At 38.8% G+C, this 21427-nt stretch overlaps 5 protein-coding genes across 5 annotated transcripts; all 5 read right to left on the reverse strand.

Moving 5' to 3' along the window:
* Positions 1–1014: 1014 nt before the first annotated feature.
* LOC149936613 (uncharacterized) lies at positions 1015–1509 on the reverse strand. Its single transcript, XM_090153701.1, has one exon. It carries the CDS (start codon positions 1507–1509, stop codon positions 1015–1017), a length of 495 nt encoding a protein of 164 aa, XP_090009827.1.
* Positions 1510–1516: 7 nt separating this feature from the next.
* LOC149936614 (uncharacterized) lies at positions 1517–4125 on the reverse strand. The gene is made up of 2 exons (XM_090153702.1): positions 3254–4125; positions 1517–3191 (listed from the first exon to the last, which is right to left on the reverse strand). The coding sequence occupies exons 1-2, from the start codon at positions 4123–4125 to the stop codon at positions 1517–1519; spliced, it is 2547 nt and encodes an 848-aa protein (XP_090009828.1).
* A 103-nt stretch (positions 4126–4228) lies between these two features.
* On the reverse strand, positions 4229–6247 carry LOC149936615 (uncharacterized). The gene has a single exon (XM_090153703.1). It carries the CDS (start codon positions 6245–6247, stop codon positions 4229–4231), a length of 2019 nt encoding a protein of 672 aa, XP_090009829.1.
* Positions 6248–14277: 8030 nt separating this feature from the next.
* LOC149936616 (clarin-2) lies at positions 14278–17477 on the reverse strand. The gene is made up of 3 exons (XM_090181411.1): positions 16694–17477; positions 15862–16050; positions 14278–15798 (listed from the first exon to the last, which is right to left on the reverse strand). Exons 1-3 carry the CDS (start codon positions 16944–16946, stop codon positions 15527–15529), a joined length of 714 nt encoding a protein of 237 aa, XP_090037537.1. The 5' UTR covers positions 16947–17477; the 3' UTR covers positions 14278–15526.
* Positions 17478–17806: 329 nt separating this feature from the next.
* Positions 17807–20720, reverse strand: LOC149936617 (ABC transporter G family member 20-like). Its single transcript, XM_090181641.1, has 9 exons — positions 20456–20720; positions 20069–20383; positions 19588–19993; positions 19152–19520; positions 18914–19091; positions 18736–18851; positions 18341–18677; positions 18114–18200; positions 17807–18032 (listed from the first exon to the last, which is right to left on the reverse strand). Exons 1-9 carry the CDS (start codon positions 20566–20568, stop codon positions 17821–17823), a joined length of 2133 nt encoding a protein of 710 aa, XP_090037767.1. The 5' UTR covers positions 20569–20720; the 3' UTR covers positions 17807–17820.
* Between the last annotated feature and the right edge of the window lie 707 nt (positions 20721–21427).

Raw genomic sequence — 21427 nt, forward strand, 5'->3', positions numbered from 1 at the left:
ACCACCTTAGGCCTAAGTTATAAAGCGACTTTTAAAGCGTAGGAGGTTGGTGGCAAGCCCTCCATGCCACGCGAGCCATCAGCTCCCTACACTAACTATTACCGTTAACCTCGACAAGTTTTAATGGAAGGTGAAACCGAAGAACTCGGGAGGAAACCCCTTTAACCAGTGGGGGAGAGAACTTGCAAACTCAACGTAGAAGGAGTAGTTCCGAGTTCTCACCAAGTGCCACAAGTTGGGATCGAACCCGGCTCCTCTTGCTGCGAGGCGAAAGCGCTAACCACTCCGCCACCCCACCTTGTCGTCTTCAGGTGGACAATCGGTCGAGGTTGAGGAAGACTTTCACTTGGAACATACATTGTCTAGCACTCTTTTAGGACATTGGAAACAATTTTGAGATACTACATGCACAAGATTCGGTTCATGTCTCACCTGAAGTATGATATTTTTCCAGATTTCCATGAACATGTTTAATGCCCAATTAGGAATTGAACATCATCTTATAATTTTGACGTAGAAAATAATTAATTGGTATTGCAAAATAAGATTGCACCAACTGGTCAAAGACAAGAATCTGGAAAAGAAGTACCAAACCATCAGGCACAAATACTCTAAGCTTATTTCTAGAGCAATAATTTTTAATCCTGCGATCCTCATAATTTTATTCATCATTGTTACGTCTTTTCCCTGTTAGAAAAGTCTCGAGCCGTAGGAGAATAAATCAAGTACTGGTTAAAATAAAAACATTATATTTTATTTACTTTAACTCGATAAGTAGCGTTAACATGCATTGATGAAGGTTTAAAAGACAACTGACATAATTTACATTTTTGATGTTTTTATAAACAAAATTAATTAACCTTTAAACTGATTAATATTTCCTTTTTATGTTCGTTCTTTTAGGTTGATAAAACATTATTTTCTTTTTTATTGGTGAAACAACCTTTTCTTTTAGTTTCTTTATTTTGTTTACTTAAGCCACAACATTCTCCGCCCGATGAAAAGGTGAAATTTTCATCCATCGTTGATTTCCAGGTTATAGAGATTCTGCACGGTTCTCTTTATTACCACTCCACTAGGCAGACGCACAAAGTAGCCTCGTATCTTTCCGTCTCGACCAAGAAGCACCCGAGTGATCCGACCAATTCGCCACACTTGCCGTGGTAGTTTAATAGAGTCATCTATGAGGACAACATCGTTGACCTTGAATGAAACCGGATCGGAAACTGGTCTGCTACTATGTGCTGAACGAAGCTCTAATAGATAATGATGTCGCCAGCGATTCCAGAACTGATTGATAATGACTTGTCGATGACGGAGCCTTTTAGACAGTTGATTTTTGTTGGCATCTGGCTTGGTACTCCTGAATTCTTGATCTGGAATTGTCGTAGCTCGTTGACCAATAAGGAAATGAGAAGGCGTCAATGGTTGTAGCTCGTTTGGATCAGTCTCGTTACACGTCAATGGTCTGGAGTTGACTACAGCTTCGACTTCGGTTAAACTCGTCATAAGTTCATCATAAGAGAGTGAATTTTTTCCAAGCGTCCTCTTTAAGCAGGTCTTTACAGAACGGACAAGTCGTTCCCAAAAACCCCCCCACCAAGGGGATCGCTCCACAGTGAATACCTTGGTGACCCAAATATTCTTGAAACGGCTTGCCTTCAATGTTCTTATACAGCTTCTTCAAATCTTGGTCGGCTCTTTTGAAGGACTTGGCGTTATCTGAATATATCGTCGAGCAGATCCCTCTTCGAGCTACGAATCTTCGGAAGGCCATCATGAACTTGTCAGCGTTCAGATCGGTTACCAGCTCTAAATGGACGCCTCTCGTAACTCGACAGGTAAATAGTGCTATGTAGACCTTTGTATGACTCCCAGCTTCTCGAGTGTAAAGGGGGCCGGCAAAGTCTATTCCAGTGACGGTGAATGGAGGCGACTCTTTAACTCTATCCAATGGCAAGGGTGCAGCAACTTGATTTCCAGCTTTGACCTTGAATCGGCGACAGACCATGCATTGTGCGATCGTTTTCTTCACCATTTGTCGGGCTTTCATAATCCAAACGCTTTCTCGTAATTGGGTCAAGGTACTATTCAAACCCCCGTGCATAACAATGCAGTGACTTTCTCGTACTAACAACTCGGACCACTTGTGTTTCGAAGGTAAAAGAAATGGGTGTTTAACGTGGTATTCGAAATTCGAGTTATGAAGTCGTCCACCAACTCGCATTACGCCACCTTGTAGAAACGGGCCAAATTGACTGATCTTCGAATTCTTAGGAAGTGGCTGGTTTTCTTTTAGTCTCTGCATTTCTTCCGGGAATGACTGCTCTTGTACTTGACGTATCCACAGTTTTCGTGCGTTGTCGACTTCGGAGGCGTTTAATGGGCCATTAGTTTTGGTTGATCTTGTTTTTGCATTATTGGCAAAGCGCAGTATCCAGGCGGTCACTCTAAGTACTCGTGTCGCAGAACTGTAATTCTCCAGGTCAATGCTTGGGTGTATCTCTTCCATGCAACTGTACATCTGGATAGTACGTCTATCTTCGTCTACTTCTTTAGAATTGTGTTGCGATTTTTCCACAGGACATGGCCAGGACGATTTATCTTGTCGCAACCATGGTGGCCCTTTCCACCAAATCTCATTGGATATCAGTTCCTTGATGGTACACCCTCTGGACGGCAGATCAGCAGGATTCGTCTTTCCGGCACAATGACTCCATGACAATGGCTCTGTTAAGGTGTGAACTTCGGCAACACGGTTAGCTACAAAGGGCTTCCATTCTCTTGACAAACGTTGAATCCATTGAATGACGATAGTTGAATCGGACCAACAATGATATTGGGTGATATCGCCTTCAAATACGTCCAATGAGTACTTCAACAATCGGGAACCGATCAAGGCTGCCATCAATTCGAGACCAGGTATCTTTAACTCTTTAATTGGGGCGACTCTGGTCTTAGACGAAAGAAAACTGACTCCAATTTTTCCAGTTGTCGTCTCGTATCTCAAGTACGTAGGCCTGCAAAATAGATGGATTTCTTGAGAACGAATTTCTTCATCTGCACCTTCGTAGTACCATCGATGAATCGAAACGTTCTGTAAATCTGGGAGTTCAAGACACCATTGATTCCATTCCCTTTCAAGCTCTGGTGTCAGCTCACTGTCCCAATCAATTCCTTGAATCCATAACCTTTGAAAGAGAATTTTCACTCGTATCAGGAACGGTGATAAAAATCCGATAGGATCGAAGACTCGTGATGCTGCTTGTAAAACACTTCTTTTGTGTTTCGTCTTGTTGTCAGAAATTCTAGTAAAGATGACACATTGAAAGTTAGAACATCTGGTTTTGATCTCCTCAAAATTCCGAGGACCTTTAGAGGTAGTAGAGAATTTTCTGATGACAGGGCTAGTGATTTTTCTTCATGCGTGCCATGACCTTGCCAACATCGAGAAAGTTCTTCGGAATTTGAGACCCATTTTCGAAGATTCATTCCGGCTCCGGCGAGAATGCTCTTTGATTGATGGTACAACATCTTAGCTTCTTTGACGTTCGACCTTCCTGTTACCAAATCGTCCACGTAAATACTTTTCATGAGCTCTTGGCATGTTTCGGGATACTGATCTTTAAATTTTTCGAAATGAAATTTCAAAGTCGCGGCCAACAGGAACGGACTTGAGCTCACACCAAACAGGACTCTTGTCATACGAAAGTGAATGAACTCCACTGGCTTGTCTTTTTTCGGCAATGACTTTATCCAAAGGAACCTTGTAAATTCTCGATCTTGAGGCGCTAGTGAAATCATCAAGAAAGCTTTCTCGATATCAGCCATCATAGCTATCTGGCTTCTTCGGAAACGTATCGATATGGCCAGTAGGTCTGGATTTAAGTTCGGTCCCGGGCTGAGTAGAGAATTTAGTGACGGAAAACCCCTCTCGTGAGCCGCTGCATCGTAGACAATACGAAGCTTTGTGGTCTCTTTGTCTTCTCGAATAACTGGAAAGTGAGGTATATAGTATCCTGAGTCTAACGAATTTACCATTTTTTGTGGAATCTCTTCTAAGGTATCGTGGTATCTGAAGTATAGTTGAGGATCACGTTGGAATTTCTTTAATAGAACTTGCATGCGTCTATGAGCCAATCCGAAGTTGCTTCCCAGTTGCTCGTTTTTATCTTGTCTCCATGGTAATTGAACTTCGTACCGATTGTTTCGAAACTGGATATTAGAATTATGTCTGGTGATTATTTCTAGAGATAGATGTTTCTTCTTTGATCCCCAAGGATTCAAGCTCCCAAAAGGCCTTAAGTTCTTTAGTTGTTTCTTCTTCAACTTCAGTGGTAGCACCCATGACAACCACGGCTTGGGCGAAGACATTTGACGTCATAGGAGCCGGTCCTTGGACTGCCCATCCAAGTCTGCTCTCCAATGCGACGAAGAAGTCATTCAGTCTGCATATTTCTCCAGTGACTATGGACCAATAATAATCTGCGGCTATTAGCATTGACAGCTCCCTTTGTACTGATTGGCCTTTAATTTCTGCTCTGTCTGCTAATTGGATTCCTCTGTTCACCATTATTTCTCGGATACTTTCGTCGGGCATACTGATGATGGTTCCCAGTATCTTTGGACTCTCAAAGACCGTCATCTCGCAGTAACTACTCGGATCACTCAAGTTTCGTAAGGTGACCTTGACCTTTCTTCGAATTGACGTAGTTGACTTTTCATTTTCAAAGCCTCCAACGGTGATAGCTCTTTGACCTACTACCGGCAGGTTAAGACGATCTACGACCTCTTTTGTTATGAAAGATCTTTGGGCTCCATTATCGAGAAGACATCGAATAGGTTGCTTCCCATTGAGTCCTTCAGCATATACGACAATCGTTTGAAGAAGAACTTGCTGATCATAGGATTCTCTTGCGGGACCAACTGCTGCCATAGTGATCAAGGTTGTATCTTCTTTATCCAATTTTTGGTTCCTTACGTCATGAATATCTCGACATATCGAAATATGATGTCTTCTTTGGCATTTCTTACATTTTTCTTTTGATTTGCATCTTCGAGCGGTATGTCTTTGTTTGAGGCACAGGAAGCATCGGTCTTGTTGGGACAATAGCTCCATCTTCTTTTCTAAAGTTGTGGTTTTACAGTCTTCGGGTTTATGAGTGGTGTCGCTGCAATAGTAGCATGACTCTGTGCTGGTTACTGCTATGTTCAAGACGGACGTGATAGGAACTCTGGCTCTCGATGGAAATCTATTTGTCCTTGAACTACTGGCATCTTCTCTCGGAAATGTGCCTCCTCTCCTGGCCAGACTGATGGACTGATCCTCTTTGCTGTCTCTTATTGGACGATTCAGGATTGATGCGCGCTCTCGGCATTCGACTTCCTTCCTCAGATAGTCCATCAGGATACTGGCATCGTATTCATCTAGATCTTCGAGCTGTCGTGAATACTCCAAAGCAATATCATGTGGTAGTAGCTGTGTGATCATGTGACAGAACAAATATCCAGAGTTTGCTCGTGGAATTCCCAACGCTTCAAGACACTTTACTTGTACATCACAAGTGTCATACAGAAACCTTAAACCTGCAATGTCGGATGACCTTCTGATTGGATCCAGCCTTGTTATTTTTTCGAGATGGCTGCTGATAGCCGCTCCTTTTCGACCATATCTCTTCTCTAGTAGATTCACGGCGACTTCGTAGTTTTCTTCCGTGAGAGGCAAACCTGCTAACGTATTTTGGGCTTTACCATCCATGTACGACTTTAGATATACAAACTTCGTAACGTTGCCGATGTTAGCTTTGGAATGAATAGCGGCATTGAACTGGTCCCAGAAACTTCGCCATTGCGTAGGGTCTCCTTGGAATTGTGGTATTGTGACTCGAGGAAGGACTATGGCTTGATATCCGTTATCTTCGTTCGGATTGAATTTACTACTTGAATTTCGTAACTCTTCTTCGTTGTCTTGAATGAACCTCTCCACTTTTGTCAGTCTCTCGATAATGTCCTCTCTGTAGCTTTCCACTTCATCGACTTCTTTCTCAATGAGGTCCTCGGGTATGAGGCTTTCTAATTCGGCGTCTTTGGTAAACAGTTTATTTTCTTTTTCTTGGAGTTGCTTAAATAATGTATTTAGTCGCTCTTTACTTCTCTGGTTACCTTTGTCCCATTCTGTATCGATATCATGCGTAAGCGCGGTAGTCCTTGTTCTCAAAGCTTTTCTCTGCTTTAACATTCGCTCCATGGTTCAATTCACTGTGGCCTTCTCGATCTGCAGATGTTAAGCGCCTTTCCTTGTAAACTCGACTAAGACAGGAAACAATTCTTGTGACGTAGACCTTCTTACTGAACTGAAACTTGGTTACGTTCCCTCCCGGGTTTCGGCACCATTATGTTACGTCTTTTCCCTGTAAGAAAAGTCTCGAGCCGTAGGAGAATAAATCAAGTACTGGTTAAAATAAAAACATTATATTTTATTTACTTTAACTCGATAAGTAGCGTTAACACGCATTGATGAAGGTTTAAAAGACAACTGACATAATTTACATTTTTGATGTTTTTATATACAAAATTAATTAACCTTTAAACTGATTAATATTTCCTTTTTATGTTCGTTCTTTTAGGTTGATAAAACATTATTTTCTTTTTTATTGGTGAAACAACCTTTTCTTTTAGTTTCTTTATTTTGTTTACTTAAGTCACAACAATCATTCCATGACATCACTGTCCAAAATTATTCTAATCCTACATACAGGGTGTCCACTAAAAAATGAACCGGGCGAATATCTGAAAATCGGTTTTATTTACAAATTTGAAATTTCCAGGTCACATAGAGTGTGTAGGGGGAACACCTACTATGAAAATGTCGATGACCTTGAACTATGTCTTCAAGGTCATCCAAAAATTATCTTGAGAACCGTAAGTGTTAGAAAGTTGGTTCCAATTAGAAAAGTATTCCCTGTCACGTTTTAGGTCTAACTAGCTTTGACCCGATCGGATTTGTCGAGAAAATTGTTACTAAAATCACAAAGGTCGTAAAAGGTAAAATTGAAAGAAAGCGATAATAACTCGAAAACAAGTCGTGTTACATTATTATAAGTTGTTTCTCAAGGTCATTTTCGAATGTCCTTGAAGACATGGTTCAAAGCTACTTGGACGAGAATGTGGTGAAACGCATTTTTCTAATTGATCGCGAGATACTTTTTTCACTACCTTGAACCACGTTTTCAAGGTCATCCAATTTTACCAACTTTAAAGACTCGTACCATGATGAGTTTGTCTAGCAAATTTCAATAATGTAACACGACTTGTTTTCGAGTTATTAGCGCTTTCTTGCAATTTTCCCTTTTACGACCTTTGTGATTTTAGTAAAACATTTCTCGACTTCCTATTGGTCAAATCCGATCGGGTCAAAGCTAATTAGACATGTACGTGACGTAGAACACTTACGGTTCTCGAGATAATTTTTGGATGACCTTGAAGACATGGTTCAAGGTCATCGACATTTTCATAGTAGGTGTTCCCTCTACACGCTCTATGCGACCTGAAAATTTCAAATTCGTACCTAAAACAGATTTTGAGATACTCACCCTGGTTCATTTATATATATGTATATATATACATATACATATATATATATATGTATATATATACATATACATATATATATATATGTATATATATACATATACATATATATATATGTATATATATACATATACATATATATATATGTATATATATATATACATATATATATAGGCAAATAGGTCCTTCAATAAAACGTATATACAGGGTGTCTGAATTTGCTCGATCAGGCCATTTTTCTCAAAATGTATTTATGCTAGGGTTCTGACATTTTCAGGGTTTATTTCTTAGGTATGGAAGGCTTTGGTTACTAAATATCAGAAAAATCGAACGATTTTGTGCCGTTTTGGAAAATTTATTTTTTACCGGTAGGTGTCACGCAAAATGTTTCGATAGAAAAGTTGTAGGGCAATATAGTCGAAAGTGTAAAAATCATTTTGGTTCGGTTGAAAAAGACCTATTTTTCACTGAGTTTGGAGGTCGGGGAAAAAAACAAGTTGTACTAGCAGGCAATAGCCTTTAACGAATTGTAGGTAACATGCATTTCAGTTATAAGATTTCGAAAAATAAACAAATAATAATTAGCCCAAGTGACAAATGTTTTTTAATGCACAAATATGCACGATGTTGCATATTGCGAAATGCGCCCCGAACCATTTCTGGAGTCACCCGGCAACATGCTTCGATGATTCTTGGTCGTAAATCTTCAACGCTCGTCACAGGTGTTTGGTATACGTAGTCCTTTACGAATCCCCAAAGAAAAAAGTCGAGTGGTGTTAGATCAGAGGATCTTGCAGGCCAACGAACAGGACCAGTTCTTCCGATCCATCTTCCAGGAAACTGGTCGTTTAGATATGCAACCACGTCACGATATTGGTGAGGTGGCGCCCCATCTTGCTGGAACCAGATGCGTCTGTACTCGGCCAGAGGAATGTCGTCCAACACGTTGGATATTTCATTTTGAAGGAACTCCAAGTAGTTTGACCATTCAGACGATTTGGCAGGAAGAACGGGCCAATAATTCTGTCACCTAACAGACCAGCCCACACATTTAAGCGAAACTGCACTTGGTGGCGGTGAGGAAATCCCCAGTGTGGATTCTCGTAGTCCCACATATGTTGGTTTTGACGGTTGAAAGGCCCATCTCTTCCGAATGAACATTCGTCGGACATCAGTAGTTGATCGTGAAAATCCTGGTGTGCGTCAGCCATGAGGCAAAACCAATTGCAGAAGTCGAGTCGGCGCTGTCTATCACCGTCATGCAGTCCTTGGTGAAGTGTCGCTCGATAAGGATGAAAATGGTGTCTTTTGAGTGTTCTCCAAACGTAGTTTCGATCCAACCCTAAGTCAAAGCTGGAAGTCCTGACGCTCGCTCGAGGATAGGCGACGAAGTAGGCAAGTATGGTGTTTTCCATGTCGATGTCCTGGAGACCACGACCACGAAACCTCGGATTGATATTACCCCAGTTGTCGAAGTCGCGGACCACTCTAAGAACCGTCGTATGACTTGGTCTGCAATTGGGCAATCTTCGTCTAAATAACTGACTTACTAGAGTAGCATTACGACGACCTTCTCCGTAAAATAATTCTAGCATATGAGCGCGCTGATCTCGAGTGTAAAGAGGCATACTAGACAACAATCGGCCAAGCTGAGATAATGTTTTAACTTTGAAATGTAAACGCTTTAAATACTACTCGGACAATTGATATTTCACGTTAAAAAACAACAAAAGAAAAATAAGCGTAATTTTTGGTCTACAAATCTTTGTTTGATGATCTTACTCGTAACCACGTCGAAATGGAAGACGCGGTCTTTGTCTACTTTGTCTAATTAGGTGTTGAACGTAATAATTTTCTTTAACAATAACTTTTGCAGATCTGATTATTAACTACATAGCTGAAAGCATAAGTTCCCTAAAATAAATGTACATGTGTGTTGTGATTATGTACGATTGTTTACGTTAAAGGCTATTGCCTGCTAGTACAACTTATTTTTTTCCCCCGACCTCCAAACTCAGTGAAAAATAGGTCTTTTTCAACCGAACCAAAATTATTTTTACACTTTCGACTATGCCCTACAACTTTTCTATTGAAACATTTTGCGTGACACCTACCGGTGAAAAAAATAAATTTTCCAAAACGGCACAAAATTGCTCGATTTTTCTGAAATTTAGTAACCAAAGCCTTCCATACCTAACAAATAAACCCTGAAAATGTCAGAACCCTAGCATAAACACATTTTGAGAAAAATGGCCTGATCGAGCAAATTGAGACATCCTGTATATATATATATATATACGTTTTATTGAAGGGCATATTTGCTTCACCTGTTCTCGGAAACAAAGCAGCATACCGATGCGATGCGGTTACGAAAATACTTTCGCAATAGTACAACAATAGTGTTAGGACAAAACCAAAAAAATAAGTTTACTAAACCGATACAGACGCCATCTAACTCGTTCGCGTTTCGCTACCTTATTTCCTAAACTAGGTAACTCGAAAAATTCGGTTTGTCTAAAAACTAGTTTAAATTAACGTGTTCGCCAGTGGCACCGCCAGCAATAGGCACGAGTAGGCACGTGCCTACGTGGAAAACTAGAGGGGCCCCCAAATTTATTAAAAAAGGGGCCCTATTTTTTCATATTGGTAAATTTTCCGTAGCCGAATTAATAGAGAAATTGCTGAAAATTTTCAAACTAACTAATGCACATATTTGATGGGTTTATATTTACTCAATTGTATAATACCAGGGGGTAAGCGCGTAAGAAAAAACGTAACGGGTGCCTTACGCAGCCGTCACTTCTCCTCCCGTTGAGGGGGAGTTACGCGCGTTGCTGGACGAAACACGAAATCGCACAGGTGCGACAGACAGCAAAATAAACAAACAACAAGCTATCTTGTGACTAGATTTAAGGCTTGTATATAGTTATCTTCGCTATATTTTGACGACTATTTTGAAATGACCGTCAGTGACAGATATGTAGACATGTAGTGTATTATTTCAATTAAAAATAGGGTGACTCACTTTCTCTTTTTTGTTAACAGTCAGTTTTTAGGTTTGTAGAGCCTATTTCAAAAATCCTTTACCATTTTCATATATCTTCATTTTCCAGTCTGTTTTCGTACGATAAATCAGCAATTTAGAACTCGCGATCATAGTTGAATCATATATAAATATTGTAAAATAGTGTAGGATTAAATTAATTTTGAGACCTCGTTTGAGACAACCTAGTTTAAAATGAGTTTGAGAAAAACCCCGTCTGGTTTCCAAAAGCGGAGAAAACGCAAAATGGAAGAGACTGTAATTAAGAGCCAATCTGGATCTATTAAACGATATTTTGAGTCCACTATAATGACTAGCGATGCCGTTCAATCTCGAGATAGTTTCGAATGGGTAGGTAATAAGCCCTGAAATATTTTTTTTCCTGCTTCGTGGGGGCGTCCTTACAGCAGCCTACTTCCAGGGGGTAGTAGGTCAACTTTGAAGCCCTCTAGCGCTCTTTAAACTCGTCGCAGAGAAACGCGACAAAAACCTGCATATTTCTCAGCTCATCCCCTACAACCACCAGAAATTTCTGCACTGACTATTGAATCACCCTGTATATAAGTTGACAAAGTAACTTTGTTAGTTATAGTAGTAGTATAGTTTCAGATGGTTATTCATACCAGCGAAAACACATGTTTTAAATTCGAAAATAACTAGCTAATGTTTATAATAGTTATTTTTATCTCCTTATATAATAATGCATAAATATTTTCACACAAAGTAAGCGTTATTTACATTTTTGAAAGCATTTCAATTTTTAATGGGCCTTGGCTGTATCACTCGGCGATTTCCAAAGACTAAGAGGAATTCTCCGAGAGATATTAGTCTTTAGTCACGTAATAATTTACGTTGTCAATGGCGAAACAGACCATTATAAAAAAATGCATTAGGTAAATAGGTAGTGTCATACTTATGATGATCATGTTACTTATGATTAAAGTAAATATATTAAAAATTGGTGGGCAAGAGGGGGCCCCAAATTGTAGTGCCTACGTGGGAAAAAATCCTGGCGGCGCCACTGGTGTTCGCGTTTCGTTACCTTATTTCCAAAACTAGGTAACTCGAAATAAATAAATATAAATATATATATATATATATATATATATATATATATATATAATACAATAACTTTCAACTAGCACCAAATCAAATCAAATGATTATCCCGAAAATATCTAGACTGGAAAAGGTGATTTTTCAAACGCTAATTTCGACGTTACAAAAGTAAGATCGCGTTTTCAACCTATTTATAAACCATAATTAAGTTGTTAGCTTTCTTTCATTGAAGATAAATTTTCGTCAACCTTTTCACCACGCACGAATGTATCCCATAGTTTTAGCTAAATCTTTTAATTCACTGTAATATGTGGACCAGTTTCCTACATGCCAAAATAACGCATCGCTTCAGCGATTAGGGCGAAATGTACGTGTGTTTTACGTCCGCTGAATTATTTACTATTGCTATAAGAAACATCATAACTATTGACATAAGTAATATAAGCAAAATAAGTATGGCACTACCTATTATTTAATGATGGTCTGTTTCGCCAATGACCGTATAAACCACTACATGGCTAAGGACTGGGACAAGTGGCGTAGACAAGGGGAGTGTTTTTGTGTCAACCCCTTGTCTACGCCACTTGTCCCTGAGCTGTACTAAAATTTCACCCCCTACTCGACCCCTCTCGGGTTTTTTACAAAGATTGAATCCCTTCTTTGAATGACTTCACTGGACTGGGAATTCTCGGCTAGCTGATCGTCTTTGGAAGTGCCAGGTAACGGTGCTCAAAGCTTATTTAAAATTGAAACACTTTCAACAGAAATAAAAAAAATTACTTTGGAAAAATAATGATAAATTATTGAGTGGTCTATTGAATAGAAGCTCATAAACTCGTTGATTTTCGTCTGCTAAACAGACACTTTGTTTTTATAATAGCAAATTGTCTGCTTTGTATACGAAAATACAGAAAATTATGAGCTTCTACTGTTGGCCGCAACGTGGCTCTATTAAAACTGAAAAGGCCAATTTGACCAACGAAGAGAGCGTGACGAATTTTCACTCCGGAAATTTCCGATTACCCAATCACACCCCGACATACTACTACAAACCAAAATCGTTCAGCGTCATACTTAAGCGTATGAAGTTACTTATGCTATTGGCAAATTGTCCATATTGCGACGAAGTACCGGTGTCCGGTATTACACACGATTTACGATTCTATAATTAATTGAATAGAAGGCGGGGAATGAAAGGATAATTTACTGTCATTTAAAGTTGTCCTTAGTAACTAAAACATACGTGGAGTTCACTTTCAATTGTCAGCGGTGTTTGGCACCCGGAGTCGTTTGTGGCGCATAATCGTTCCGCTCCGGCGCACATTGGCTTTGGTTTAGGTGGCGCCTTCTCCTTCGATATCCCATTTATGGAGCGTTCCATAAAATCTCTGGTGCGCGAGCTCGTATTATTAGATTTGCGATTCCGATTTCGGTCAATGTCGAGTGACGTTCAATGACACAGAAAAGCAGTCGTGACTACCAAGAATGTATTAATTTGTACTGGAAGATAATGAACCGATTGAGACGCGTTTTTTTTAGCATCTACTAATCCACCTCACGGTTTGCGAGTATGCTCCTCCCCTTCATCGTCAATCAAATCGACCTAGTATCTCATTGGTTACCCTAGATCTGACGTCTCCGAAGCGATTAAAACACAGGGTGGTAAAGTTATTTCTTCCCTCTGTTGCTGGTGGTAAGTTAGACCATGATGCCCGCTGATCGTCTCGAGATGGTCATTCTCCCTAAGGATAAATAGAGATATTCTTGTGATTGCTAAATAAAAGTCTAAAAATATTTGTATTAATTAATCAGCTTGACGCATTTCCTGAATACGAATTCTCAGAGCGAAGCTAATATCAATATAATTTAGAGAGACGACTTATATTAATAAAATATTATGTAAGTTCCCTTAAATACATCAAATTCCACGTTACCATAAGTATATATTTATCATCTAAGTATTTAACTATGTTATAAAAATGGACCTACGCAGGCTTGAGGCAGTTTTTAGTGAAGCTAGCTTCCTGCCAAATTTCGAATGAGTACACCGCCTAACCATTAAACCATATAGTTTAAAAAATCGACATGCCAATGAACAAGTTTCAAGGAAAACACATCAGGAAGGAAGAATAACCCTTCCCTAAGAATATTTTATATACTTTTAATGATACCTCTATCGCAAAACCTGATGGATTTTCGTCTGCTAACTTGATGATTCGCTATTGTAAAACACAAAGAGCCTGCTTAGCAGGCGATAATCCTACAGTTTATGAATTTCTCGCGTTAGCCGCTATGTGGCTCTATTTATATTGAAAAGGCTAATTGGTGTCTTAAAATTTTCTACCATTCATTGATTCTGCGTTACCAACTTTAATGTAAATTGACTAATTTTTAAAAGTATTACTTGGATTAAAACAGTAAAGAAATTCCTCTATTTAATGGTATTTTTTATGATATTGCATTATTTCAATACATTTAAAGTAACTTAACTAGATCTAAGCAGTTGACACTCCTCAATTTATTACGTAAATTAGCAAAATAATTAAAAGAAAAATGTTTATAAGCACAATGACCAAACAACAGCAGTTGTTAATTATTTTTTTTTATTTAGTGTAAAAATTACAAAAATAATCTGATATTTAAAATGGACGGATATAAAAGTTAAAAACAATGGTAAAAGTAATCTTTCAAAGTACCAACCTCCTAATTAAAGATAAAAACTCAGATCTGGAGTAAATATAAAATATCGACAGATATGGAAGTAAAAAATGACACTAACAGTAATCTATTAAAATTTAAATAACACAGTACCTCTCCCCGATAAGGTCATAATAGTGAAATATGATTTATACATGCAATAGGCGCTGGTACAAAAATTCAGCAAAGTGCCCAAATTGGCATTTATTTACGTATATAATAGTACCAAGAATGGCTGCGTTCAGTAACTCTAAAAAAGCTCAGCATTGAGATCAACGGTTATTTACTAAACGGGTTTTTTGACTTCTGGTTTTGACGTCACATTGCCCGTCCGTTGAGCAACAAAGTCATCGGAAGTAATAGCAGGTTTTTCCGTTGCTCAATGGTCACATGACGTTGCTAGCTGCAGTTTTCAACAAGATCCTACGTCACGTTAGCAACAGTCTCAACAAAAATAAGTTTTCAGACACTTCTTTGCGAGTTATTGCACGCAGCCAAAGTTGGACAAATAAAGCCTAAAGGAGTAGCCAAAAGGTGAAAACTATTTGGCTGCCTGTACTGTAACTTAATTTATTACATTCAGTGTATATCAAAATTGGCCATAAACTGCTCGAACCAGTACAATAAGTGAAAACTATTTGCATGCAATAAACTACACCATTACTGTATATTCAGCCCCAGCAAAAGAATGACTCCAAATTAATTATGCAGGGTGGCAGGGCTGGACAAGAGTAATTGCAGTTGCTGTAGCACTGCCTCAAAGAAAGGGTCACACGCCCTTAGCATCATTGCTATGTGATCCAAACAACTAAAAGCAAAATATTTATGTACATAGAAATGGTGCCAAAGGAATTTGAAATCCTCTTTTGAGGTTAGGCTCCAGCCACCGATAAAACCAAACTGCACGCCCATTTGATACTCTTAGTATATTCTGAGGTACGTGAATACCTTCTTGATATTTTTTGGCTTTGAGTTCTGATTAATTTAGGTAACAAATGCACATCCTGTTAAATTTTCCCTATAATTTTACAGTTACAAAATATCGACTTAGAATGTGTTGTAGAGTAAATACCAAAATATTTAAAAATAAAAGGTGGGTTTGTCAGATCTAAGGAAAGTTGAGTTTTTCTTCGAACAATTAATAGAGCATAATAACCCCATCTGGATTTTTTCCCAGAGTAGTTTTTGGCTGTCTATTTTCCCAAGGGTGCTTAAGAGCCAATGACACGAGACCGACATTGCTCACAAAAAGAACTATGGCCACAGCGACAAACCAAAAACTAAAGCTATATTCAGCTAATCCTTCGGATACCCATTGTCCCTTTAGTTCCTCGTCACTCATTACGTTAATATTGAGTTTCAAATGAAACTGCGCCACCCAGCTGAGCACGGCAGCCAGTGAAAACAGAGCTAAAATCGAGATAAATAATTTTTTTATTAAATTATAAAAATTTTGATTAAATTTTCACATACCGGCAATTCCGTTCCAAAGGTATAATCCAAATAGACCCGTAATGAGTTCCACCGGAGTCATAACAGTGTTAATAATGGCAAAGACAGCGCTGACAACTCCAAATAGAAGGGCCAAAGCCATAGATAAAATTGTGAAAAGCCAAAGCCCAAAATTCATTAAGTGAGGGTTCTTAGACATTTCTTCTCTCACTGAAAAGAGACGTTTATGTCTTGTATAACACTTTTTTTATTTTATGAGATTCAAAATAAAGGTTTAATTCTCCCTAAATTCCAGGGTTCAAAAACAAAAAAACACTGGTTTTTTTTTTGGATCCACCCACCTCAGAAAAAACCCACTTTCAAATTTTTAATGAAAACCCAACTTGTTCAATGACCACTTTAATATATATCTTAGACTGAATTGTAATATGATACAAACTTTACAAAGTGAACTAGCTTGTTAACTTGAAACATAACTTGGGTTCAGCTTTGCAGTATCTGTATACTTTTAAATATCGTCTAATACAAATATGGAAATTGTATACTAAAATAAAAAAAAACTCATTAAAAACCCACTTGGTTGGGCTTTTTGGAAGTTTTTTTAACCCTGCTAAATTCTAATTTAATTCTATTGGACTACCATTTTTAGGACATTTATACCTATTGAGTTAACCATTTCGACTTAGAATGTGGTTTATAATATCTCTATTCATTGTTCCTGCTAAGCTGTACACACTTGGGTTGGAAGTTACAAAAAATAAAGGAACATTGCTTCTAATATTCGCCTAACCCCAAAAATTTTTAATTTGCTATAGCTGACCCAATGAACCATCCAAATAAAGAGTATAATTACCAGTAATCGAGTGTGAACGTAATCCCAGGCCAGGATTCAACCTTTTTTCACCCTTGAAAAGTCCAAAACTTATTTCACCACGAAATTTTCCAGTATCATCATTGGTTGTATTTGAAGTAACATTTCTAACTGGTTTCACCACTACCCAAAAATGTGTAGAATAAGATGCAGTTAGGAACGCCAGCGCTCCGCAACATATAAAAAATGTGAGAAAAGTCAATACTCTCTTCACTAAATCTATTTTGGAAAACATTTTTGAGCAATTTTTGTCACATATCCCCTTTAAAAGTTAAATTCTTTAACGAGTATCCACAAACTAGTCAGTTCGGTTAAATCGATTCAAGTGCACTTGTACCGTAAAGTTCTTGCATAGCACGAAAATAAATGGAACTTGCATACGTCTACCTTGCAAGTTCTTATAAAATAAGTAAACCGACGGAAAGAAAATAGCTTAAAAACTACACTAAATTAGTCACGTAAGGTTTCCTGTGCTATTCATAATTATTAGGAGGCCTTGGCCGAATTTTAAAGTTTATCCGAATATTTAGATTGTAATAAATACTTGCACAGAACTTGGTTGAATTATTTAAATAAGACTTTCAGCAAAAACTCAACTTAACGAAAGACTAACAGTATTTTTAAGTAATTAAACTTTTTAAATAAAATCTACGTCACCGCTATGACCGCTCTCCCATATACTACCTAGCCTTCAGCACCTAGGACTAGGCTTCAATCGCGACTTGTCAAATAAAAAAAGCGGTCACGAACGAAAATAAAAATTCCTTCGAAACGTATTTCGTACTATCTGTTCTAGAGAACAGTAGAAGCGCTTTTTTTAATCGCTACTAACTTTCGAACATTTCAATATAAAAGACCACTTTGCTTTTTTACGCTCGATGCGCCATCTCCCTTATAATTTGAATTACCCTGCAAAAGTTCGTAAAACAAGGTTATAACAGAAGGAAGGAATTAAATTAAAACTCTTTATAGAAATTATATTTTACAAATAAATGCTATGAAGATAGCGAACAATTCTTATTTTTATATAAAACATTTATAATTAAAAACAACACTTTGAAAAGCAACTTAAACGTTTATAAATAAAAATTTTCGGCGCCAATCTTATTTTAACGTTTAATTTTAAATATGGCAATTGCAGCCGTTAAAAGTAATACGATCCAAGCGATTGTAACGAGGAAACCAGCCCATACAACTCCGTTGGCTATACCCCATCCTCTTGACAAAATATTTCTGATGGATTCAGTGGGAAGAGTTTGAGGCAAACAGTAGCTCACCCATCTTATTATATATGGCATACCCTCAATTGGCCAGACAATTCCTGTAAGTGAACAGCGTCATATTACCATCTACCAGAAAGACAATATGGTGCAGAACATTGGTTCCGTTGCCAACCGCTCACCACTCAGAATAAGGTTAGGATAGAATGATCCCAAAGCGAGCATTATAGCTGTACTCTCCTCGGTCACGAACGCAGAAATAAGAAAACCTTTTAATGGAAATATAATTAAATTACGAAACAATTTACTGTACTGAGACCAAGATTGCATTAATATATCAAGCATATATATTCTGCTAGCGTAAGTTCGTCCGGTTACTTAATGCATTTTCCCAGACAATCATAATTACCGTAAGCCATTCCACAAACTCCTTGAAGCAACGTCATAATAATGACCCATATGAACGGTCCGCGGGATGGCACGTTGAAAACCAAGAACGTGAAAATTAGTAATCCGAAAACTTGTACGAGGAGGACCAGAAACTGCAGCATTATATGCGAAGCGAAGACGTGAGACGCGCTCACTCCGGAAACCCAGCTACGATCGAAAAGACCCGTTTTACGTTCTTCGACGAAGCTCAACGCGGTCAGTCCAACCGCCATGATGTATATGATACTCAAGATAATTCCAGGTGCGATGAACTCTGTGAAATTGACTGAACTGGTTCCGTATATGGGTTTCCCAATCTGCAGAAGGAAAAAGATATTATTTTGTGGGATTGCATTGAAGTACGATTATTATCACTTTGATTGGCAAATTTGCTACGTTCGGATTTCCACCGATTGACGGCAGAAGTTCGGAGGAAAATTTCTGGAAAGCTTCTAAAAGTACTTGTTGAATCACAAAAGCTATTTGTTGATCTATAGAGACAGTAAGGATTTTCAGTGGTGTGACTAAGTGGCGTGATTTTCCTTCTACTTACTCGTCAAATCTGCGTAGACTGTTATCGAGCTGCAGTCGAGTGTGTATTCGTCGACAACCAGCCCCTGAACAAGACGATTGTAGAGACAAGTTGAAAAATTGACTGGAATGAACAAGACGGCCCAAGATTTTCCGTCTTTTACGCTTTGAACACCGCCTTCCATGGACGGGGACATAGACTAGATAAAGCGTGATACTGTATTTATGGCAGGTTACACCACTAATTTTCGTGCTCTTACCAGCGATATGGATCTGTTGTCGATGGACTTCAGAAATCTGTCACTCATGATAATAGGGTTTTCAGTATTTACTACCGATACAGGAAGATCGAATGGAGTTCCGCCGATGCACAAACACAGAAGGACTACTTGTATGGTCGGTATGACTAGTTGGAACAGCAAAATCGGGATATTTCTTCTTAGTCTGGTAAAGTTCTTCCAAAAGAGGGTCAGACACTTATTCGTGGTATCCACGCATGTGTTTGGTGGCTCTGGAACCTGAATCCGATTATCCAGGAGATTGTTGTCAATATTGTGGCAAGTGTTGCGCAGAGAGTGATCCAAGCTGATGTTTTTAGGAGAGGGGTCAACATCCGTTATTAGGAAAACCTTCCAGAGAAAGGTTTTATGAAGTTAGCGATGATGAAACTAATGGGTGAAAAGGTCTTCAACTTACCGGAAATTTTTTTTGTTTCTCATTATCATCAAAATTATCATTAATGAGCGCATTCAACTCTGTTGAATCGTCGGTTCCTTTGGCCTCCTTATCCAGTTTGCAGAGTTTGAGAAAGCAATCTTCGAGACTCGGTTCGTTAAAGTATAACATCAATTCATCAGGGCTGGCCTCGGCTAACAGTCGTCCTTTCCTCATTAGACCGACCACATTGGCTTGACGAGCTTCTTCGATATAGTGCGTAGTAATGATGACCGTCATGCCTTCTCTAGACGTCAAGTCGACCAAATGGTTCCAAATATTCTGCCTAAGCAAGGGATCAACGCCGACTGTGGGCTCGTCCAAAATTAGTAACGGTGGTCGATGGATCAACGCTGCCGCAAAAGAAACCCGTCGTTGTTGACCCCCACTATTCGTCGCCGAAATAAAAACAATTGCATGGTCATATGGTAAAACTTCAAATAAGTAGGGACCACTTAGCTACCTTAGATTCGTAACCAATCTCGATTTAACGGGCAAGTCTAAAAATTCCAACAAAAACTTGGTTCGCATTTTTAACGTCACGGCAGGCATTTGATGTAGTCTGCCGAAGTAGATCAGAGTCTCTTCGATGGTGAATTCCGGATACAAGGCCAACTCCTGGGGCATAAAGCCAACCCCCCGTCCGGGAATGACGCTGTCCCTACTACCTGGTATTTCGTCGAAAACTTTAACGTAACCATCGTTGAGCGTGTACTTTCCAACTACGCAACTAAGTAACGTGGTCTTTCCACAACCACTTGGTCCCAGAAGTCCATATCTAAAGATAAAATTTCCACGAAGTCCCCAATTAATATTACACACTAGTAGTTTTCTGAAGAAAAGACCTTACATGACACCCATTGGAACATTCAAATTAATCCCTCGCAAAGCGTGAAAAGCCGATTTTCCACTACCATAGGTTAATTGACCGTTTTTAACCTGTACCGCGAGTTTCCCCGACATGACACTGGATATTTATGCTTCTATTTTATATTAAGAGAGATTGATAGGGCAACTTCTATGACCAAATTATTAATAAAACTGTCCCGAAAAACGTTAGTCGGACATCTGACTAATATCGACTTAACCCCGAAACAAATAAATTCGTAAACGTTTACTGCTATTTTCACATAAAAAATCTCTTTTTAGTTTTTACGCAAACGAAAAATATTCATGTAACTCTCTTATCTCCTTGTAGAGTAAAAAACAAATTTATCTACCTAAAACGGAAAGATTATAGCTTTACATTAAACTTCTGCTTGAAGTTTGACTTGGTTTCCAAACTTTCAAGTTCAAGTTTCAAGTTTCAAGTTTATTGAATTTTTTTATTAAGATACAAATGTGGTGTAGGGCTAAGTCATTGTTTGACTTGTAAGCAATTTAATTTTTTTAAATACGAACTGCTCATTTTTTACGTTGCCTTGAACAATTCATAGATGGCAGTAACGCTATCTTTCTCATATAGGTATAAACTATAGTAAACAGTGGCATATTCAGAAATCTTTCAAGGGAGCTGGTTCTCAAACTATGTAAAATATCGGAGAGGGGTCGAGAAGGAGGTGAAATTTTAGTACAGCCAAGGGGGTGGAGGGTTTGGACTAGGAAACCTTCGCCTTGTCTAAGCCCCTGATAGTGACGCAGGCCGAGGACCGTCTAATCGCTTTGGGGCTTCACCCCGTCTCCGTGCTGATTGACCCTCAAGAGAGGCGCCGCAATTTCGCCTCATTCATCGTAACCCTTCCAGCGCACGAAGCCTCCCTTGCCTTTGCGCCCGAACACTGGACCATGGGAATCGTCGTCACCTACTATCGTCAAGCGCCTA

This window comes from Leiobunum rupestre, chromosome 7, assembly GCF_980474605.1.
Source record: "Leiobunum rupestre chromosome 7, qqLeiRupe1.1.hap1, whole genome shotgun sequence".
NCBI lineage: Eukaryota > Metazoa > Arthropoda > Arachnida > Opiliones > Sclerosomatidae > Leiobunum > Leiobunum rupestre.